This window comes from Maylandia zebra, linkage group LG7 (genome assembly GCF_041146795.1).
Source record: "Maylandia zebra isolate NMK-2024a linkage group LG7, Mzebra_GT3a, whole genome shotgun sequence".
NCBI lineage: Eukaryota > Metazoa > Chordata > Actinopteri > Cichliformes > Cichlidae > Maylandia > Maylandia zebra.
The window spans coordinates 35,331,130-35,355,592 of record NC_135173.1 but is presented as its reverse complement, the minus strand read 5'-3'; the positions used below and the strand labels follow the sequence as shown (position 1 = coordinate 35,355,592).

The following is a 24,463-nucleotide window of genomic DNA, read 5'->3' as shown; positions in this document are numbered from 1 at the left end:
GTGGATTCATGGATTTTTTTTTTTCACATTCTGTCTCTCACAGTTGAAGTGTACCTCTGGTGCAAATTACTGACCTCTGTCATCATTTTAGGTGGGGGAACTTGCACAATCGGTGGCTGACTAAATACTTTTTTGCCCCACTGTATCTAATCTTCCTTTTCAAACATTTAAACAGCAGCGAGTCTGCAGCTGAGGGAATACAAATTCAAATTGTCGGAACAGGTTTGCTCGTTTCTTGGATTCATTTGGTGATTTATTAAATGTATAACTGTTATTCTAATCTGCTGCTGAGTCTCTTACACTTTTCTTTATGCTGTATATTTTCACGTCTCTGGAATAGTTGGCAGTTAGATAGTCAGCTGGGAAACTTTGTGTTAACTCATGGAGCTGAGGATATCGTGGATATGCTGACCTCGCTGCGTGGTGTACAGAGCGAGGTCAGCATGATTAATATTCACAATAAAAATATTAGCCGAACATCATGAAGTCTGTATGTGTTTCATAGTGTCGAACAACCTTTGTACAGTTAAAGCCAGCAGTTACTACATGACGGAAACACCAACGTTATCTCTTTTATGTGTTTATACACAGGTCACGCTGATTACTGAACAAAAACCCAAAGATCAGATGTTAAACAGATTTATTTGCTCTCTCTCCTCCTTAAACATGTTTTTAATGTTAGTTATAATTCAGAATTGGCGACTGAAACACGTAGGACACATAAGAACATCAGGAAATAAAACACCGATAAATATAACCTCAGTAAAAGAAGTCAGCGGTGCGCTTTGTCGGTGGGATTGCTTGCGAGGCGAGCGGGTCTATCCCACGCTTTGCCGTGAGACTGGGCAGACATCTCCGAAATCATTGAAACACTTTTGCAAAGAGGCTGTATCTTGACAAACCGACCAGACACATGAAGATTAAACCACTACATTCTCGGCTAAAAAAATATTAAAACGGTATTTGGTAACACACAAACAGGGTTTTTCAAAGCTCAGTTCTGTTAGCTTCCACATGCCGGATGTTGTGTGCTAGAAACAATGGCCACCAGGCCAAAGCAATGGTTTTGACTCGATCAGCGTTAACCCCGCCCCCTGAGTTTGATGGGTGAGGCTGACAGATAAAATTATTTCATGATGAGAGCCAGGCGCCATGACTGCCAAAATGAAATAAATAAATATATCATTAAATAATTAATTAAATGTGTCAATAATTAATTAAATGTGTCAATAATTAATTAAAATGTGAAATACATAAATAATTAATTAAATGTGTCAATAATTAATTAATTAAATGTGTCAATAATTAATTAAAATGTGAAATACATAAATAATTAATTAAATGTGTCAATAATTAATTAATTACATATATCATAACTATTTATTTAATTAATTAATTCCAATTTTAATTAATTATTGCCACATTTAATTAATTATTTAATGGTGTATTTAATTAATTCATTATGGCAGTCCTGGCGTTCCATAGACGCAGGCTGAAAGAGTGGCTTTGTCAAAAAGAGGCAGACCAACAAACTCTTTGAATTGTTTTGGAGCAGGGACAGGCCTCATGCACAAATGGCACTATGTAAGCTCATAAAGCCCGATTTATAAAAGGAGAGAAAAGAGTCAGCCTCAGCCCACTGCTTCCTCCTGGCATTGTGCAGAAAAAAGCTGCAGGGCAGCAGAGTCACCGGGTCACTACATGAGCAAGAGGACAGGCTACAAAGTAAGGCAGCGTGTCTTTGTTATTAATGATTTCTGTGAATAATATACAATAAATAATGCTTTGATCCTCAATGATAATAAAGCTCTATATGTCAATATTTAAAAGGTGAGGTTGTCTTATAGGAGAGATTTTAGTAAACCAAAGCTTCATAGAAAATTATTATATCTTGTATTGCCTTGTCAATCTAATGAAAGACTTAACTGAGGGCTCTTTAAAATAAAATTATGAAAAGTGACATGGAGATCAGAAGTGTTTTTAAGCTGTAAATCTTAAGTTGCTCTCAGAATGCTTTTTGTAGCCTCATTAGCTTGTTGTTCTCGGACCCAGAAGCTACTGTAGTCTACCCTCCTGTCCAGAGTGTGGTTACATATCCTTCCTTCATAGGGAGTCAGAAACAACATTTAACTGGTGTTTATTGATAAATAAATGCATTAATAAAATATTAATATTTAGTTTATCTCATTTGTTTTGGGTGGGTCAGCAGTATTTAACTGTTAAGTGCACTAATTACTTGATTCAAAACGTATGATGTGTTCACCTGTGTTCAGCTGGACTGGCACTTTTAAATGGAATTAATTATTAATCATATAATACCAGATCAAACATAAAGCCTGTGGGCCAGAATCAGCCCGGCAAAGACTCCAATCCGGCCCACTTGAAAGCTTTGGAAAATGCCAAGAAATGCACAGATGTTGAACTTTAAGCTGTGTTTTTATAATGTGTACAGGTTTTCCTACTGATAAAGCCCTCCCTCAATTCCCATTCATGCTATCCTACTACAACAAATTAGTTAAGTAATAGATAAACAACTTAATGACAGAAAAGTTTTTCACTCCCCGTCACCACTACTACTACTATTGCTATGTTTTTTTTTTAAAAATCTGTGAATTAAGAAAAACTTTATGTTTTATAAATACAGGACAGTGCGAGCAATGAGCTACCAGAACATTCTCTGTAATTTCACACATTCATCATGTAACTAAGACAGTGTTTAACATGCACTTCTTTTTCTTATATTAAGAAATCTCAGGGGCTAAATGTTTAGGAAATGTCATTCACTGCTCCATTCAAGATCAAAGTGAGCTGTCAAATGAGTTTGATATTCCTGATATAAACTCTTCTATAGTGGCTTTTTACTTAAACACCATTAGAAGTGTAAGGGTGAGGAGCCAAGAGCATGTGTCAGGGGTGTGTGTGTCTGTGTTTGTCTGAGGAGGCTGGACTATAACTCCATAGCTTGTCAGAGAGTCTGTAAGAAAGAAGCTATGAAGAGTATGAAGACGTGCATCTGGAGCATCTGTGACTGACACTTTGCAGTAAGTGAAAAAGATTTTTTGAGAAAAATAGATTCTCTTTTTCCCCCCTTTGTTTCTGCATGTTTTATTTTTGGATTTACATGGTGAAATGATCATATAGTCTGCAGCTCTATACAATATTTGATCATGTTATAGGTTTCAGTTCTTGTTCTATGTGCTTCAGCTACAATCTAAAATAATCTATGCTTAAATTAACCTCTGTCTGCAAAATAGGTCCGTGCATATGAGAGCTAAAACAAATCTATTTTAGTATCTACAAATGCAAGTTTCACAACTTTTTGGGCTGCTGGGCAGACTGTGTTTCCCCTGAGACTTTCACACTAAAAAAAGGAATGTTATGTGCGATGGGGGACTGAGAAGACTGTACAGATAAGCCTGTCAAACAGGCTTTGGCAAACATAACTGAAAGGAGAAACAGGCAGGCAAGAAGCTGTAAATATTAAGAACTGTTGCAGTACAAGAAAAGGAACAGCCCTTTTGACTTGTCCAAGCACAGCCACCACTTATAACTGTGTTGTATCAAGACTTGTGAGAAAGAAAGAGAGAGAGAACAGAAAAATACATTTCAGGCATAATGAAGTCATTACACCTGCACTTTCCCCACTGAGGCACATCAAATTACCTCTTGTTAAACAAAAAGCCTTTGGCAAGTTGTGAAATTACACAAGACACTGGTGACAACAGGGTGTGTGCACAAAGGTATTTCACAGCACAAAGCTGCTAGTGTAATCTACTGCAGAAGAGACTATCCCTGCTGTTTAAGAAAGGAACAGTTAGATCCTTACTGGGATAAGGGGGCTAATTGTTAACTGCCAGTGACTTTTGGTTATTTGTGTAACCACAGTTCTCAGAATAGCATCTGTGTTTTTGGTAGGTCTTAAGAGCTTGAAAAGAAGGTGTAACGTGGTAGACTAACGTGCGTGTTACAGAAGGCAAAACACCTTTAACCTTTTAAAAGACATTTCAACTCTTATCCCAAAGGTTTCTTTAGTTCTCAAACAAAAAGGTGGAGATTCCCAGGTATTTAAAACCTAGTGGGTGTTGTCACTTAGGGGGTGGTCAGTGACCCACTATCATCATGCATCATCATCTGTGTGAAAAAGGCGTGGGTCATTACCACCGAAGGTTTTGGGTTAAACCACTGTGATACTTTCCCCTGCTACATGTGACCTACTGAAGTGTTGTTGTTGTTATGCAAATAACCTTTAAGTAGGTGTGTAATATTTTTCCCTCTATTGTGGAAAACAGTTGTTCAGTACAAAATGCCTGTGAAGTGCAGCTGTTCAAACGTTGCCATATGTAAAAGCTACAGTGCAAAATATTGAAACATTTCCAGGACAGTACTTTTAATGCATTATTTTTATGATGCAGCTTTATAATCCCCGCCCCCCTCAACTTAAGAACTACCCCCAAGTGGCTCTTAATGTTACTGGAGTTCAAAGAAAGGGTGCCTGAACAGCTGGCAGGACCACATCCCAAGATCATCAAATATGTAAAAAACTAAATCCAGCAGGGAGGCTCAAACGACTTATTGTAGTTACTGAAATTGTTATTCACACTGCTAACTGCTCAACTTATTCCAGCATACTGTTAAAGTTTGGCATGAACCTGAGCACATTGTGTTCACTTTTGAAAGTGAATGAGTGCAATTGAGTAAGAGCGGAGAATTTATAGCAAAAATGGTTTACGTGACATGAGAAAGTGGGATGAGTGACGGGTTTAAGATGGAGCTGTGGAGTGCGGCCACAAGTTGTAAATCATTGCTAAATGGCTGAGGAGATTATTTAGTCACTGTTGGCACTGCGTGTCAAGCATCCTAACAGTCATACATACGCAGTTTTACTTTGTCTTCAAAGAAAGAAGAGAGGGCTTAACAAGATTCTGAGCACAAGCCTGTTCATGTGATATGCATGTAGTGTTTGATGTTTACCTTGAGGCTCAGACCAATATTAGAGTCAATGAATTTATTAACTTACCAGCAGGAAGTTGTGTTCACATAACCTGTGAACACAATGCATATGTTTCTACTTATTGGTCTCTGTATGAGTCATTTAATTATTAAAATAGAAAAACAAACAAACAAAACACAAAAAAACCCAGGCAGCATAATGCTAGCATGACTTTAAAATGTCAAAATGTATAAAAATGCTTGAAATGCTGTAATCCAGTGTATTATTTGTAGTAATTAAACTAAATACAATTAAATTCCTTACAATTTAAGCATTAAATTGAAAAAGCAAACATCCACAAAATTTTAAGTTGTTCGAATATTCTTTGGTTTCAAACATTTTCAGTGTAAAGGAAATGCCCTTTGTATATTCAGCTTTTACAGCTGGTTAAATCAAATAACTCCACCCTATAGGAGACCTTTGTATGAATTTTTCCTGCACAGAAAAAGTTTCGATTGATCTGTCCACCCATCATCTTTGCTCATCTGTTATCAGAATCATCAGAATCAGAATACTTTATTAATCCCGAAGGAAATTATAGGTTACAGCAGGCAGCACGCTAAATGGCCCATGCGCACTTACAAAGGAACCCTCTGACCAAACATACTTTACACAAACATTACATTGGGGAGACATGTCAGAGAGATAGGCTGATAGGAAAAAAGAACAACGAAAATACATAACATGAGGTGAGAGGAGCAGAAAAAAAAAACTCCACTCAGACTGAGCTCCTAATGGGAGAACAGTTTGAGAACAAAAATTATCAGCTGGGTCATGGCAGCACCACCACTATATTTTAGATGCCACACTTCCCACGGGTATAATCTCTCAAACAGGTTCTCGGTCTACTGTTGGGTGTGCCCATTTCTGGGTATTCCCGGGTACCCCTCAGGGGCCCTGGAGCTCATGTGGGACCTCAAGCAGTTACTAAGCAGCAACTTTGAAGAGGCTGAGGTGAGACTTGCCTTTCAAACAGCAACCAGCTGCAGCTGCCTGTGGAGACACACCTGTCTATCAAACTGACCACACCCCGAAATTTAAGTCTTAAAAATCCAAACAGTTGGAAAAAAATAATCACCCTGAGGGGACTGGGCGACTAAACCTCTTCACTACACCTTACTTGAATCCTGCAGGTGTGGGTGTGATACTGAAACAGGTGGGGCCCTGTGATTGGTCCATTCAAAGAATTGCTGCCTGTTTATTGGATAAAAAGATGACAGCAACTTCTTCAAACTCAACACCAACCTCTCCTTTCCCCTTCCTTCAACAATTGCACCTCCTCCTTCAACAATTAGGCTGCTTGGTCTGTAGGTAGACAAAACCTCAGTTTGCAGTTTAGTTTATCCTTAGTGAAAATTACACTTTAACTGGTGAGTGAACATTTTTGCCTTATTGCTGTGAATGTGGATGGTTGATTAGGTGGCTTTTTTTCAAGTTTTCGTGCTGTGCGAGTGGCCTTTCTTGGAAGTGGGAAGAGTCAGGGAGTCACACGGGACTGAAAGAAAGTTTTACAGTCTTTCAACTGCAAAAGACACATTTATTGTGTAACAGGTATGCTGGGCAGATTTATGCTTGCACAATTTTCTTTTCCTTTTGTTTCCTTGTAATTAATTTTTTGTAAACTTGTTAGTTTTATGAATTCTGAATACAGAATGTTTATTTTAATTTTAAATCTACAGTTTTTATTGTCAAGTGTGTTTTATTTAGTTTTTTTTAAAAACATTAAGAGTCTGTTCTTTTGACTTGCTCTATAATAATTGTGGTTTTCTAATCATTTTAATGCCAGAAAGAGTTAATCTGAATTATTTCTGTCAGGTTAGGTGTTTAGTGTCTGCCTAGGGCAGGGGTCGGCAACCTGCGGCTCCGGAGCCGCATGCGTCTCTTTAGTCCTTATAGTGCGGCTCCGCGTGGTTTTAGAAAATAAATTAGAAGTATTTAGCTGAAGTGTATTTTATTTATGTTAGTTCTTTTTAAACTTGTAGTTCTAAATTGGAATATTATTGTTATATTGAAATCTAAAAATAAAATTATATTCTATTATTTTTTTCATCGCTCAAAATAAGCCGGTATACCCGCCCAAACGCCGTGCATTTATCGAGACTTTCAACCCAATTATGGATCTTCGGATCCACATTATATCAGCAGCTGTTCTCCACCGTGAACTATGTTTAAAAACAAACACCGCTCACGCCTCACAGATGACAGCTTACAGTCCTGCGTAAAGATGAAAGTGACTTCGTACAGCCCCAATTTGCAGACGCTGTGCGCAGAGGTTCAGGAGCAGAAGTCCCATTGTAAAAATATCACGGCAGACCCGACAATGTTTGCATGAACATGCTTTATAGCATCTCTTTATTGACCACTTTTCACACACGGTTGCTGTACGCATACAGCCGGCTGTAGCTTTTCAGCTCACAGCTTGACACACACCAACACAACAGCAGAGATAGCATAGACGTAAAGGCGGCGAGGCGTGATTTCGGGTGCTGCTCTGGTGCGTCCGCCTCCAATGCAGCGGCGTTGCAGACCACACCCCGCCACACACATTAAGCAGGTAAAATACATATTTAGGCAGAATTTTGCAAATATCTATTTTTCATTTTGTAGCAGCATAGTGCTTTTTTTCCAATTATTTTTTAAAAGTCAGGCTTCAAAAGCCCAAAGGAGATATAAGGGTGGTGGCTCACAACAGTTTTTGTTTGCTACATGGATCATTTTAGTTCCGCTGGGTGTCTTTCCTTTTGTTATATTTCTTTAAGAGTTCAAAATGTGTTAATTACATAAATAAAATGTAATTTTCTCTGTAGCACTTTATGGATTTAAGCAACACACCTTAGTTGTTCACACAAAGCATAAAGGTAGAAAACAATATATACAGTGTTATTTTAGATGTCAAAAAGTATTTGCGGCTCCCAGTGTTTTCTTTTGCGTGGAAACCGGGTCCAAATGGCTCTTTCGGTGTTAAAGGTTGCTGACCCCTGGCCTAGGGGTTTTCTGCAGGAAGAAATCCTGCTGGTCTGGTGCAGTGCAAAGCACTAAATGTACAACTTTTTTGTAAGTGGAAAATTGCAATAAAATCAAAGCCTGTAATACTCAAGTGTATATTAAAGATCTGCTATAACTCATTCACTTGGCCTTGCAAACTGGTCAATCTCCAGGAAGACACATCGCTGGATTTGTCTCCATGTGGAGTTTTTTTGCTTATTTGCAAGAGCCCATTTTCTGCAAGACATCTCATCATGGCCAGATTAATGTGTACAGAATTTAACAGAAATGAATACTTTAAAGAAAAAAAGGAAAAAAGTTAAGACTGTTTTGGGTCTACTGCATTTTTTGGGCTATAAGGCGCACTATAAATCCTTTTAATTTTCTCAACATTGACAGTGCATCTTATAATCCTGTGTGCCTTATGTATAGGGATGGGTACCGGTATCATGACAACGGTTCTGACATAAACGGTAGTAACCAGACCGAAAAGCAGCGCACATTTCGGTGCTTTATTTCGGTGCTTTTTTTTCCTGAGCTGTGATACACTTCTAGCCAATCATTTTACGTTTCTGAGGATAGTAGGCGGGTCCAGGTACGTACGTTCTTTTAGAGCAGAGCTACAGATTAAAAATGCCCAAGGCGAAGCGGTCAAAAGTCTGGCTGTACTTCACAGCAAAATATGCAAACTCAGCAGCCTGCAACAAGTGCTTTATTAAGCTGATACTGTGATACTGTCAAAGGAGGTAACACCTCAAATCCGATGAAACACCTGGCGACGCATAGCGTTTTTTTTTAAAAGCCAAGAAATGCGCTGTATTTGATAGCTTGCTGGGAGACCTCACACCGAGCGCATCTACTGCGGGTGTGGTGCCTGTTATCGGACCCGGAGTTAGCAACATCCCCAAAAACACGAAGAGGAGACTCCTGGTCCCTAGCCCTGCCAGTGTAGCAGAAATGATGATGGATGATGATGGCAGCAGCAGCCGTTCTTCTCTGCGTGAGTAGCTTAATGTTGTTCGTGTGTAATTCACGTTGAGTAGGCTAACCATGTTATTACATTAATGCAGGTAAGGTTTTTGGATAAAGTTTGTGTTTTTTCCATTGTCTAAGCACTGCTTCCAGCCAAGAGTGATACCATATATGCCCCATAGCTGCAGAAAAGGCTAACATTGTTATCTTTTTACAAAAACCAGCTGAACATGAGAGGTTTTTGGACCAAAAATGTGTTCTCCATTCTTTAAGCACCGGTTTGAGCACCGGCACCGTTTCAAAAGTACCGATTTGGCACCGGTATCGGATAAAACCTAAACGATACCCATCCCTACTTATGTATGAATTCCAGTTGTGTTTACTGACCTCGAACTGATTTTATCTGTCAAAAAATGTTGTGGTACGACTTTGGTAAGCTACGAAGCTGCACTGCTTGATGGATTGTTGGAGCCTCGCGGAGTAATCTGTGTCCAAAACTCCGTCTGCTTCAGGTCCCAAAGTCAAACGAACACTGAAGCATTACTGTCTGAATTCTTTCACCTTTAATAAAATGATCAGCATTGCTGCTTTACCAGATGTAACAAGGCAAGGCAAATTTATTTGTATAGCACAATTCAACAACAAGGTGATTCAAAGATCTTTACAGAGACATTAGAAACAAAAACAAATAAAAAGCATGATTTAAAATTGATTAAAACAAGCAAACAAACAAACTAACTAACTAACTAACTACACACATTTCACACTTGTTCGCGCGATCTGAACCCTTATCGTAAGGGGAGCTACCAGTCCTTCTGTGGACGAGCTACTTTCTATTTTAAATTCCCTGAATTTAAAATACTCTCTAGACCCAGTCTAGACCCAGTTGGGGAGCTACCCAGAGCTCTAATCCCACACCTGTTCGCGCGATCTGAACCCTTATCGTAAGGGGAGCTACCAGTCCTTCTGTGGACGAGCTACTTTCTATTTTAAATTCCCTGAATTTAAAATACTCTCTAGACCCAGTCGGGGAGCTACCCAGAGCTCTAAACCCACTTAACAAACAAACAAACAAACAAACAAACAAACAAAACAGTATATAAAATCAAAACAGATAAAATCAGAAATAGATAAGATCAGTAGTTAGTGTAAGTTTTGAAATTTAAGCTTAAAAGTGTGGATTTGGTGCTTTATTCAAATGCAGCTGAGAATAGGTGAGTCTTCAACCTGGATTTAAATAAACTGAGTGTTTCAGCTGATCTGAGGCTTTCTGGGAGTTTGTTCCAGATATAAGGAGCATAAAAGCTGAATGCAGCTTCTCCGTGTCTGGTTCTGACTCTGGGAACTGATAAAAGACCGGATCCAGATGACCTGAGGCATCTGGAAGGTTCATACTCAGTCAGGAGGTCACTGATGTATTTTGGTCCTAAACCATTCAGAGCTTTATAGACCAGCATCAGAACTTTAAAGTCTATCCTCTGACGGACAGGCAGCCAGTGTAAAGACCTCAGAGCTGGACTGATGTGGTCCACTTTTTTGGTCTTAGTGAGGACTCGAGCAGCAGAGTTCTGAATGAGCTGTAGTTGTCTGACTGATGTTTTAGGTAGACCTGTAAAGATGCTACAGTAATCAAGCCTACTAAAGATGAATGCATGGACTAGTTTTTCCAGGTCCTGTTGAGACATCAGATCTTTTATCCTTGAAATATTCTTGAGGTGATAGTAACAAGTCTAACATCCAGGCATCCATGAAAACAAAATTTACTAAATTTAATGGAGTTAGAAGTTAGCAGGAAGTTAGCTCGCTAGTTTCCACCTAAACATGATACAGCATGTTCTGACTGAGGGATTTCTGAAAAAATTCAAACGTACAGCTCTGCTATCACTTCCAACATAAACAAAGACAGAAAACTAAACAGCAGTGACGCTTGTAGGGTTACTGAAGTTGGACTAGCTAGTATATAATGCTGTACACCAACAGCGCACACAGGGCTTATATACACAGGGAAGTAATCAGGGAATGAGAAACAGGAGGAAGACACAGCTGGGAGAAATTAGGCTAATGAGACAAGGGAGAAGTAAAACACGCTGACATGAGACATGAACTTTCAAAGTAAAACAGGAAACCAGAAACAATTCACAAAGATGCGGACTGAGAAACATGGACTTTACACAGAGGGACACACGAGCAGAGAAGACTAAGCACAGAACTAAACCTATACTAAACATGAGGGCAAGAGAACAAAACCTAAACCAGAATAATTAAAATAATCAACACAGGATAGCTAAAGAATCAGAACATAAATATAATGAACATAATCTAGAAAAACACCAAAATACAAGAAACCGAAAAAGCTGGTTCAAAATGACCCAGAACCGTGACACCTTGTGTATGAAAACAGACCCATTCATCGACGGTGCACCTTATGATCCGAAAAATACAGAAAAATTCTTGCTGTGTAGACATGGTGAACAAAAGAGTTGCACCTCCTGACTTCAGGTTGAATGCAGGGGACATGCTATCCCTAATATTTAGACTGTGCCTTTGTCCCTCTAGTAATATATAAAAGGAGCAAATCGGTCACTAGAGACTGATTTCTTTACTTGAAGGCAGGAATTTCCATCATGAATGTTGCAGAAAACCCACTAAATCCACCAGGAAAAATTGAGGCTGACACTTGTCTTTTCCTGGGGGAGGATACCCAAACCATCGGATTAATGTGCCACCAAAGCCCTCACACCTGCTCACCTTAAGACACAAAGGGGCAATCGGTTACTGTCAGAGGAACACACTGTCATGTTAGGAATTCCTCAGGCCTCTGGAGTCACTGTTAATCAGGGAAATGCCCCAAGTTAAATAGAGCATGGAAGCCTGTCAGGGGAAGGTGGACTGGAGTATCAGGAGAAAGACTACTAACCACACAGGGAGGCAGAGCAGTGGGGGATTTCTCCGGAGAAACGACTGATTTTCTGTGGCTGTGTGTGTCTCTGGCAAGATGATTTGGGCCACAAAGTTGAAATCACATTGCCAGAGATTACTGCACTGCTACGGAGTCTCCGACTGTTCCTGGAGGGCAACGCTTACCTGTGTACTGGAGGTTCTTCAAGCAACCAGTCTGAAAGAGCTTATCCGAGGCACGGTCAGTGGATTGGTGCTAGCTGTGTCATGTGTACAGTGTCTGATTGGGTGCAGAACTTAGTTGACTGCTGACCAGGGAGTCTTGAATATTTGTTCACAGTGGCTAAGTTCGTCACTCATACAGAGACGATCGGCATTTTTTTTTTTAACTTGGCGACTGGCTCTATTGAAGACTGTTTTATGAGGACATTACACTCCTGCCATGTTTTGTTCATTATGTAGAATTTCACCTTGTGACTATCAGGGGTCACATGTGGAGTCTCTTTACCATCTTCACGATCCCCTGAGAAAACATCTGGCCTCCCCCTCGTGCTTTCTGAGCTGACAGCAGTTTGATCAAATACACTGGCTCAGTTCAGCAGGAACGAGAGTTTAGTCAGCGGGCATCATCTTAATGCCAGATGAGCAAATTTATCCACAAAGAATTGGAAGTGTTTGTTTTTCCAAATCTTCAGTTTGACATTTTGGTGTTTACCCTTTTCCTGAAAGGAGTCAATTTCCTTTTAACGACTTTTCTTTTCCCATGTCTGCAATTTGCCAGATTTTCTCTACCTGTGCCTTGTTCCCACCCGAAGTCTGGCCTGTCCCTCTAATGCCCTCATACATTGTGTGTGTGTGTGTGTGTGGGGGGGGGCTGTGAGTACAGCAACTTTTGGTCATCAGTAAGTGCCAACAAATATCTTTATTCTTCTACCTGCCAGCCCTCTGTCTGCATTTTGGGTCACAAACAAGACATTTTTCCTGTACAAGTCACAAAATGACAATTTTAAAAGCTGCTGGAAGGTCATGATGGAGCGATGGAGGACCTGCCGATTGCTTCACGACAGCGGAAATTTCAGTTGGAAGACCTGTGAAGTACCTCAACAAATGAAGCCACGAACATCCATAAAACAGCATGTTTTAAAGTATTAAGGCTATTTTTTTTTTCCATTTTTGAAGATCTGATTTCTTGTCTATACTTCCTGGATTTGGAGGGGAAAATGTCATTTAAAAACATATTTCCCCATCAGAGGTACATTTGTAATGTGTACCACACTTAGTCTGGTGGGAAGGTTTGGTCAAATGGTGAAAAAACAAACACCTTGTATCTTTTCATGGCTTTTCTGGAAACAGTCCCCAGCTAAATCAGGTGAAGGTGTCTTAAACAGTGCAAAGTCATTTATGGTTTATGCCCTTTATGACCAGATTCTATTAAATGTAAAATTTCACTTTGTACTTGTGTAAGCACATTTAAAATTAAGGTTGTTTTTCATTTTTGTACATAACTTTATAAACAGATTTTGCACAACTGCATAGTGTTAGGTTTATAGACTTATGGATTCTGGTCTAATCTGGGAAATTTAAAGACACATGACCTACTTGTTTTGTCAGTTTTGCTGTTTGTCTGTTTGGATTGGGATGATGTTATTTTGTTCGTTTTATAAAGCATGAGCCAGTATATCCTCTGCAAAACGAGGTAATGAAACACCTTTTCTTAGTATTTAGAGGCTCGACCAGTTTAACACAAAAATCTAGTCTGTAAAGAAGTAGTACCGCTTTGTGGCCCATAGAGGGCAGCAGCGAAATACATTTACTGTCTCTGGGAAATCAGTCGAAGAAGTAAAGAGAGGAAACAAACATGAGCTGCTGAACTTCAGCAGCAGAGGATGTCTGGTTTTATGAGTACTACAAACAAAATCACAGTCAGACATGTTCAGGCTGGAAACATTTGAGAGTCAGTTGTCGTCTGTGATGGAGACTCTGGTGGAGGCGGCCGTGACAGAGCTCGGGAGACTTCTGGAGAGGAGCTCGGCTCCGGTTGTGGCCGCTCAGCAGCGCTCAAATGCGGCTTCCGTAGTCGCCGTGAAGCGCGAGGATGAGGAGAGGGAGGTGACGCTACGCAGGCAACTCCTTCACGAGGATGTCACGGTAACCCCGCGGTCACGCGCGCACGGGAAATGTGTGCGGTTTCACTGATGACAGGAAATTTACTTTCCACTAGTTCCACTTACCCTTCTTAGCTTAAGTGTACGGTGTCCTAAAATGTATACCGTATAAGTGGCACAAATGAGCACTACGTCACCCAAAAGTCCAATCGTTTGTTTCCATGGCGACCACTCCAACCGAAATCCCATCTTAGAAGCTAATCATGAGTTAGCTTCTTCAGCCTGTCAGGGCAGATGAATGAATGAAACTTTGCTGCACATTTTGTTAAACTACAACGAACTACAAGCTCATGTTCACTCCATGGACAATTTATTAGTTACAGCTTACTAATAGTGGGTTGTAACCCATTTTCCCTGTAAAAATATCTTAATTCCTCATCTCATAGCTTCATGAAGTTGCTGGAAAAATCCCTTAGAGTTTTTGGTCCGTGGTAACATGATGGCACATCATGATGGCACAACCTTTGGAAGGTGGTGGAATGGGAGACTCGCATGTCTCCCATTCCACCACCTTACAAAGGTTCTCGATTGGATTGAGAGGTGGTGAATGTTGAGGCCATTTGAGTAAATGGTAAATGGCCTGTATTTATATAGCGCTTTACTAGTCCCTAAGGACCCCAAAGCGCTTTACATACCCAGTCATCCACCCATTCACACACACACATTCACACACTGGTGATGGCAAGCTACATTGTAGCCACAGCCACCCTGGGGCGCACTGACAGTGTACTGACAGTACAGTGAACTCATGCTCAGAGATGCTCTTCTGCACACATTAGTTGTAAAAAGTGGTTATTTGAGCAACGGTTACCATCCTATCCTGCCCATCCTCCTAGAGATGGTCATGTGCAAAACCCCAGTAGATTAGCATTTTCTTAAGTACTCAGGCCAGCCTGTGTGGCACCAACAACCTTGCAGCTCTGCTTAAATCACCTTTCTTCCTAATTCTGCTGATCTGTTTGAACTTCAGCAGATCGTATTCATCATATCTAAATCCCTAACTTTAATGCAATACTGTTATGTGATTGGCTGACTATACATTTGCAATATCATTCTGTCTTTCCTGTGATTGTACAGAACCAGTTTGCTTCCCTGATGAAAAAGTGGGCTGAAGTTGCTGTGGAGAAAATCTCCTTAATTTTCAGTGTGTCCATGAGTGACGCCAGAGATGCTCCTGCTGCAGAGAAACCCAGAGCAGGGCAGATCGATACTGGGGGCAGAAAAAGTAAATAAGCTGATGGTTTATGAGGCTTTTAATGTTCTCACTCTGGGATTTCTTTGTATATTAAACTAGGCTTTTAACTTTTGTTGTGTAAAAACAGAATCTGTGTCCAGAAAGAGAAATAACATGCAAGGATCGCAACCAGCAACAAGACAGATGAGTGATCACTTATACTGTAGAGGTATTCAGCCAGTAACCAATAAAAAAAAAACAACACTTTTTCTAAATTAAATTTTGAAAACAGTTTGGAATTTTTTGTGTGTTTTCAGAGGAGGAACAGATCGAACAGTCAACAGATGAAGCTGACCCAGAATCTGTGCCAGAACCTGGTAACTATGTTTTCTTTACAAGTTACTGCAGCTGTTTTTATACACTCTTTACTATTTTAGGGCTCAAATAAAATTAAAAGAATATAAAATAATTTTAAAAATGTACATTTTTAATATTTTGTGGACAATCCTGAAATCTGGAGCCCTCGGACATCATCAGATAATGAGTTTCCTCCTTTGCGAGGCTTTATCAGGCCTCTACTTGAGCAGTCTTCAGGTGTCAGTCGTTGGTGTTTTTTTTCTGCTCTTTAGTTTTCAGCAAGTGGAAAAAGCCACTGGGCTCAGAGAAGGTTGAATCACTTAGCCACTGCAAAATATTCCGCATCTTTACATTTCAATAGGTTCCGTCTTGTTCTCACAATGTTTTGGGCTATTTTCCATCTGCTTTGTGAAGCAATATCCAGTTAGTTTTGCTGTGCTCAGCTGAATCTGGCGTATGATTTTTGATATTCATACTTTCATTTACCTTCTTTATTTATGAAGCTTTAATGAAGAACTGCTCATGCTTGACCGTAAAACAACTGACTGAATTATGACTTTGTATTTGAGTCCCTGAAAACAGGACTGTGCAGTAATTATGGCTTTATTTTTCCAATATTTACGTTATAAAAATGCAAGCATTATCAGAACTTTAAGCACATAATCATGATGTAACTGCGATCTAACATATGTGTAGCACACAACTGTAATAGCAAAACTAGCTGCAGTGTCCAGATAAATGAATCAGGTTATACATTTAAACACAGTGGGATCCTCTGTTTAGGAGTTTGACTTTTTATAACAGCAGTATTACTAAAGTAGCATGTTTGCAGTGTGGCATTAAAGTCTTTGAAATGGATAGGTTGGTGTTACTCTCTTGTTAGTTCTAGTGTTGTTTTTGTTTCAGCTGATCCAGCATCACATGAGGAAAATAGCTCTGAAGTCCTCTCTGAACCTGAAGTCACAATAGCAGATCCTGAACCAGCCTCCAGTGTCATTGAGGAAAATGGCGTCCAAAAAGACGCTGAGCATGAATGCACTGCTGTGAAAATCGGAAGGAAGCAGCCCACCAAGGACTTCACATGTCCTACATGTGGCAAAGCATTTGCTCTGAAGTGTTTGATGAACAGACACTGCCTGACTCACTCCAAGCCTCACCTTTGCTCTGAGTGCGGCAAGCGCTTTGCTGGACTCCGTGGGCTCATTGCACATTCGAGAAAGCACACCGAGAAAGTGCGGAACGGAATTTGCGTACAAATCAACCTTCCACAGGCACATGCGTCAGCACAACCTAAACAAACTGATCACCCACACGTGCTCGCTGTGCGAGGAGCAGTTCACGGGGAAACAGGCGTTTCAGCGACACATTTGTTGCGCGTTGAAGAAGACATTTGTTTGCTCACTTTGCCCAGAGACCTTCGAGTGCAGGCAGAGCTTGGACGATCATGAGAATCTTCATTCAGGAAACAGAGATTTTGTCTGCAAAATGTGCGGCAAGACCTTCTTCTCGTCCGCATCTTTGGCCGCTCACCGAGTTACCCACACACAAAAGGAAAACTGCGAGGTGCTCAGCCTCAGTTTCAGTGACACAAGCAAAAACGCCGGAGAAAAGCTTTTCACCTGCGAGGTGTGTGGCAAAGGATGCAGTCACAGGAGCGCCCTGAAGCATCACATGCTGATCCACATGGGCGAGAGGCCATACGTCTGCGAGACCTGCGGCAAACGCTGTGGACACGCCAGTGCACTTCAGAACCACATGAGGATCCATACGGGCAAGAAACCAGGAGAGAAGCCCGTCTGCAACGTGTGCGGCAAGAAATTCCGCTGCATGGTCAATCTCAAGTATCACACGAGTGTGCACACGGGGGAAAGGCCGTACGCCTGCGATCAGTGCGACAAGAGATTCAGCAACCCGAGCAATCTGAAGATGCACATGATGACGCACTCAGAGGAAAAGATGCACAGCTGCAGCATCTGTGGCAGGAAGTTCACGCAGCTCTACAGCCTGAAGCTGCACAGGCAGGTGCACGCGGGAGAACGGCCATATCACTGCGTCGTCTGTGGGAAAACTTTCATAACCAACAGCGTGTTCAGGACCCATCAGAAGGTTCACCTGCAGGAGGCAGGACAGGGGCAGACTGGAAAAACTGCAGTGAAAATCTAAAACACTCTGTGAGGTCACTTCTTGTACTGGTTATTGGTTTAAACTCTTTCTAATGGCCAGCAGGGGGCAACTCCTCTGGTTGTAGGAAGCCATCCAGTTTAATAGGAGTTTAATAGTTTCAGGTCATACTGAATAAAGCATGAACCTACTTCTGTTAAATACGGTCATTATTAGAGTTAGAAAGGATGATAATCTAGGACATGTTCTTGAGATGATGTTCCGAAAAGGACGAAGGAAAGAATTGCAATGACTGACCAGCTCAGAGACAGTTGGCACAAAGGTCACCTGATCAGAGTAGTAACGATAAAAGTGAGAATGAGGAGAGTTTGACGGTATCGAAGTGGCAAACAACCTAAACAGAAGAGAGCAGGTAAATGAGAGATCAAGTCCAAGTTTCATCACTGATTGACGACACAGATGCTTCACCAGAAGGACTGTGTTAGAGAACCTAACAAAGGTTGGTGGGGTTAAAGTTAACTCTTAAACTTGGGCATGACGATTTTGGTGAAAATACTTTTACTGTATAATTAAATGAAAGCTTATATTCACAAATGAAGCAATTTGATTTCTGTCTGCCTACAGAGAATCATTAAAGTACCCACTTTGTTCAAATTAACTTCTTCAAAGTTAAACATTTTTTAACGAGTGGTACGTCTTCATTAGCAGCTGCTGACTCTAAGTTTCCTTTTAAAGCAGAGCTCGCTCTCAGTTTAATATATTTTTTTCACTCGATCGGTTTTACTGGAATTACACGAATTACTTACATGTTGGTAATTTCCTTTGTCATTAAACAAAGGAGGAAGTAAATAGGGAAAATGGGGAAAATAAAGAAAGCAGATAACTGAAGCGAATTAGCACTTCTTCATTGTGCCTGAAACCTTATAAAAAAACTATCAGGAAGATACACGCCTGAGGGGGAGTCTTGACATTTGGTGGCTTTTAACTCAATAATAGTTACACTTCAGTTTTTTAGTTTCAGTTTTTTGTGCTGTTGTGAAATTTTCCTCACAGTCCACTGTTAGTGGTATTATAATAAGTGGAAGTGATCCAAGCGTTCCATCACCAAAACCAAATGCAAAGCGTTGGATAAAGTGGTTGCAGTGGAGTAAACCACGCTGCCACTGGACTGTAGGGCAATGGAGATGTGTTCTTTGGAGTAACAAATCACGCCTCTCCATCTGACAATCTGATGGACATGTCTGGGTTCGGTCGTTGCCAGGAGACCGTACATGTCTAACTGCATTGTGCCAAGTGTAAAGTTTGGTGGAGGGGTGATTATGTTGTGGGGCTGTTTTTCAGGAGTTGGGCTCGGCCCCTTAGCTCCAACTCATTTTAGACAATTTAATTTTCCTAACTTTCTGGAACAGTCTGGGGATCGCCCCTTCCTCCTCTACCATGACTGCAGATCGATGCACAAAGCGAGGTCCATAAAGACATAGATGAGCGAGTTTGGTGGGGAAGAACTTGACTGGCCTGCACAGAGTTCTACCTCAAGCTGACACCTTTGAACACCTTTGGGCTGAGTTACAGTGGAGACTGCGAGCCAGGTCTTCTGTCCAGCATCAATGTCTGACCTCATAAATGCACTTCTAGAAGAACAGTGAGAAATTCCCATAAACACTCCTAAACTGTGTGGAAAGGCTTCAAAGAAGAGTTGAAGCTTCTTTAGGTCTTGTGAAGGTGGCAAACATACTGCAGGTGGTCCAGAGCAGCATAGCTTTGGATGAAGAGGATGGCTTCCTGGTGGAGATGAAGTTAAATACGTATGATGCTTAAGCCATAGACTGTATAAAAGATACATCGGAACCACTTTTTTGTTTTTGGAGCAAGAAGTGAGCATACTTATCTACAAGAGGTCAAAGTGCTGAAGTTATTTGCTAACTCCAGCAACCTGGATTCATAATGCACAGACTGCTGTTGGATAATCCACACAATGTGGACTCTTTACCTTCATCTGAATGGAAAATGTCATAAGGTCAAAGAAAGCCATGAAGGAGGATTAATGAAGATATAGGAAAAGAGAATCAACTGCACTTCACTAGGTTACTAGTATAGCTAGCTCGGTTACGAACAATTTAAATATTCCCCTTTTTGTTTAATCTTCAAGTGTGAATCTCTATAATGGCTAAAAAAATCATCATATAATACAATCTAACAGTGACAAAATTCCTCAAGCCACATATTTGTGTAGTTATAGATGCATTTTTGAAGAAATACATTGAAAAATAATGTAAATATGTGACCTTCCCTAATATTTACATCTTCATATTTAATATTTTTGTGATCATTGCTGATTACACGGAGCTAAGAAAAGTAATTATGTTGTTTAGAAATATTTAAATGAGTGTCACTGAATCCAGACCTATTAAAGTGAGTCACTGTGCTCTGTTATGTCATCCACTAGATGGAGGTAGAGGCTCAACACAAGAAGCTACAGCAGTAACATTCAGCTCCACTAAGGTGCAACATGATGCTCCTTCAGAGACTGTATGATTATCTGTTGATACTGTCTAACATATTGCTACACAGTGACCTTTAGCAGCTTTACCTTGGCAATGGATCTATTAGAAATCTATGAAACCTGTCCAGCTGTAAAATCTGTGTTTGAGTTAAAGAACTTGGGACTTTCTAGTTATTTATTATTATTGTTTTCTTCTTGCAGCTATTTTAACATTTATCACTTTTGTTTATGTCTTTTCTTTCAAATATTTCAAGGTAAAGGCAAAAACACAGAAATTCAAAACTTTTTCTTTTTAGGTCAATTGAAGATTAAGCAAAGTCTGAAAGGTTGCTGCCAGAAGAAACTTTATTTCTTGAAAACATGAAAAATAGTGCAGAATTCTGGTTTCTCGTGGCTGGAACAGCGCTGAGTATTTCCCTGTGTGAGTCCTGCACTAAGCGGGTCACACGCTTCTAATACCAGTTTATTGCATTTAGTCTAACCTTTCTGAGAGCTCTGCTTAATGCGGCTAAGAATTCAGTGTTTTCACAGAGATTAAACTCCCACTGGCTCAGAGGTGAAGTTCTCTTAGCAGGACGTGTGTTTAAAGGAAATGTAAGACACACAGTGTTCCTCATTTAGTTTATTATCTGAACAACTGAATATTGATTATGCAAAAAAATATATATACGTATGTAAGTTATGGATATTATATATATTAAAGACCAACTACTGTCTGACAGCTGCTGGACAGTGGTGACTATGGCGGTAGTACTTTTGATTCAGCGCATTTAGTAAAGTTAAATGTGAAGGAATTCATTCATATGCTCAAAAAAGTGTTTTAGTTCAAACACGCCCAGCTAACTATCCAATAGTTACTAGAGATGGACCGATCCGATATTACGTATCGGTATCGGTCCGATACTGACCTAAATGACTGGATCGGATATCGGAGAAAAATAAAAAATGTAATCCGATCCATTAAATATCACGAAAGCACCTCACAAAACTTGCAACGCGCCGTAACTCGCCTCAGAACGTTAACACGTCGGAGCAGTAGGCATCACGTGATAGAGCGGCTGTGGCATGCAGGACCTGTCGGTGGTCTGGATAGCATGTGGAGCTTCGCTAGCAACCCGGCATTTCATCTCCGACAAAGTTATCCCGAGAGAAGTAAAGCAAGTGTGTAAGTCCATCTCTGAATGTTTGTAAAGCATTCCTGCGTTAAGCTTAACAAGCGATATATGGAGCGACTGCCTCCTCTTGCTGCTACTTCAATCATGAAACTGCTTAACGATCAGCTGATCGGCTTTTCTGTCGCGAGTCCGTCTCTCTTCTTTGTTTTTGGCCCACTTTGCACCAGAAAGAGGAAACCAGCGGCTGAACAGCAGCAGCACGTTTAAGCTTGATAAGCTGTTGTTAGAATTTATTTAATATTACTTTCTACACCAGGATCTTTTTCTACGCAGCTGACGGCTGTAACTGTGCAGGGGCGGATCTAGCAAAGTTTAGCCAGGGGGGCCGATAGGGCATGAACAGGGAAAAGGGGCACAAAGACACACTTTTCTTTATTCTCATTTAAAATGTCGAGCTTTTAATAAATAATTATCCGAATCTTACACCCAAAGTTTTAATTTGATGTAAAAGGAATAGAAGTCCATTACTGTATATAGTAACTATTAAGTCTACGGTAATATATATACCCTAGTAAGCTATAGTACTTTTTCCTTTGGGAAGGTACCATCTGTGCAGTCTGCAATTTTGTTGAAGAAAGATGTTGAATCTATTTAATATTTCTTGAAAAATAATTGATTTCTGTGCATTTTTTTTCACACTGCATCAAATTAAGGTTGATTACGTCGATTAAGCATCATGAGGTGGAGCGTGAGGGGTGGTTTTGTTGTCAACAGTTTTGTTGATTAAAAAACACTATATCAGATTCATATCGGTATCGGCAGATATCCAAATTTATGATATCGGTATCGGTATCGGACATAAAAAAGTGGTATCGTGCCATCTCTAATAGTTACTAATTTTAAAGTATTACTTTGCTGTTTGTGCCGCACATTTTAATCTTTTAGGATAAATTTCATGTGGTGGATTTAGTGTTAAACAGTGGCTGTAATCAGTGTTTTTATGCTGACAACAAAATGTATGAACACATTTGTTTTTGGGTTAGTGGCATTGCTTCAAATAAATGTGTCAAATTCTTTGACTACCAAAAATATATCACTTATACTACTGAAAGGTTCTGTTTTTTCACTATAACTATATAAATTTCGTTTTTTGTGGGTTTTTTTTCCACATTATAGACCCACAGTTGAAAAAGAAAAGTTAAAAAAGGAAAAAAGAAACAAACCCCAATGTGAATAACAAGAACTTTGTGCTTTATAATATACGACAGTTTGGTAAAAAAGCTTACAGAACTTTTTTCGTACTTTTATACATTTATTTCTCCTTTTATTTACTACAGCTGTCACGGTTCTGGGTCATTTTGACCCAGTATTTTGAGTTCTCGTGTTTTGGTTTAATTTTGTATTTTGTGTATATTCTGACTGTTGTGCCTTGTTGATTATTATTAGAATTCTATGTTTCAGTTTATTCTGTTTTAGGGTTTAGTTCTTAGGTGTTGTTCTTATGCCCTCATGTTTAGTTTAGGTTTAGTTCTGTGCTTAGTCTTCTCTGCCTGTGTGTTCCCTCTGTGTAAAGTCTGTGTTTCTTATTCTGCGTCCTTGTGAATTGTTTCCTGTTTTATCTTGAAGGGTTATGTCAGTGTTTCTAGCTTCGCTCCCCCTGTCTCGTTAGGTCTTATTTCTCCCAGCTGTGTTCCCCTTCTGTGTCTCGTTCCCTCGTCCCTTGTGTATTTAAGCCTTGCGTTTCCCTCTGTTGGTGGCTGGTTCATCTGCGTGTCTACCCCTGTATTTCTGTTGTGTCTTTCTCCATGTTCCACGTCTCAGGTTTTCATATTTCAGGTTTCTCGTTGCAGGTTTTTGATCCTTTCATTATTATTTTGTAGCTGTTCCCTGTTTAGGTTTTTGTTAGCGTAGTTCCCTGCAGTGCTCTGCTTTGGTTTATATTTTGCCTTTCATTGTTAATAAACTTTCTCACAGCTACGCTGTTGTCCATGCTTGTGTTTGGGTCCAAATCCTCCTTCTTTACACTCGATGTAAAATGAGTTAGAAATCCCTGGATTAAACGATTAAGCCATTATTCTTATTGTATTAATGTAAAACTGTAACAGTGTCTAAGACATTTCAAATCATACTGCAAAAACAGCGTCACCTACAGTGACAAGTGGCAAGATTGGATTTATTCCCCATTAAACACAATTTAGATGAGATGGTTGACCTGGTCAGTTATTAGTCAAGACTAGCACTGGCTAGCTAGTTTGGTTACCAAGTTACTAGGGAAAAATCTGTATTGTGTGGCCAGTTGTTGAGTTGTTTCTGGCTGTTAGTGGGTGAAACAAAAGTGACATTACAAATGTGTGATTGCTTTAGTCACTAGCAGATTGTCTGGTCACCTGTAGTTTGCATGGAGATGCCAACTCCTCCCTGAACGCTCGCCAACTAACCACCTAGCTACTACCAAAACCAAAACCTTTTGAAAACCCAAAGCTTTTACCTTGAAGGAAAATATGCTGCATTTCCAGTTTGCATCAGACTGCTTCAGATTTCACTGGAACTCAGAAAGTAAATGGCAAATGTTTGGAGAGAAGTCAGCATCTTCCATGCCGACTACTCAGTCAGTAACCAGGTTCTGGGCCTTTTTGGCCATGAACAGTCATACAAGTTATAGTAATATACGCAGTTGTCATGAATAGAAAATTAATTGTTTATTTATACTGTAAAGTTGTGCATTTTAACATGGGAGTCAGTGGAAATTCACTCTGTTTTGTAGTCGGCCTCAAGTGGCCATTTGGGGAACTGCAGTTTTCTTAAGCGGTTTCATTAATTAAAGTAATTTAAAATGTTTACTTACATGCCTAGCTGTGTATTTGATTTGGTAAGACTTGTAAATACCACTGTAAATAACCTTATCTTTTAGCCTTGAAAAAGAAGTACAAAGTCACTGTGATTTCACACACTGATTTGTGGAATACTGTTTTGAAGATTGAGGTTTGTCAGTAGCAATGTGCAAGTGATTTAAAACTAGTGACAGAGACCATAAAATTACTAGCACAATTTTTACTGAAGAGATAAATCAAACAATAAGTAGGCTAACTTTCTATAACCATTATCTTTTGTTTTGGTTTCTTTCTGCTCCAGCTGGTCAGGAGAAATAATGCAGGTTTCAGGCACTTCTAGACTGTCATCTTG

General features: G+C 40.0%; 2 protein-coding genes across 3 annotated transcripts; both read left to right on the top strand.

Moving 5' to 3' along the window:
* The first annotated feature begins 12,470 nt into the window (after window positions 1-12,470).
* Window positions 12,471-23,257, top strand: LOC101487007 (uncharacterized). Of its 2 annotated transcripts, none has more exons than XM_004538483.3 (5): window positions 12,471-13,993; window positions 15,094-15,235; window positions 15,333-15,413; window positions 15,502-15,561; window positions 16,448-23,257. In XM_004538483.3, the coding sequence occupies exons 1-5, from the start codon at window positions 13,775-13,777 to the stop codon at window positions 16,987-16,989; spliced, it is 1,044 nt and encodes a 347-aa protein (XP_004538540.1). In that variant the 5' UTR covers window positions 12,471-13,774; the 3' UTR covers window positions 16,990-23,257. The 2 variants fall into 2 exon arrangements, with proteins under 2 accessions (XP_004538540.1, XP_004538539.1); XM_004538482.3 differs by having other exon boundaries at window positions 15,088-15,235.
* LOC143419478 (uncharacterized) lies at window positions 17,027-23,257 on the top strand. The gene is made up of 2 exons (XM_076886290.1): window positions 17,027-17,712; window positions 20,109-23,257. Exon 1 carries the CDS (start codon window positions 17,027-17,029, stop codon window positions 17,702-17,704), a length of 678 nt encoding a protein of 225 aa, XP_076742405.1. The 3' UTR covers window positions 17,705-17,712; window positions 20,109-23,257.
* Window positions 23,258-24,463: the final 1,206 nt, after the last annotated feature.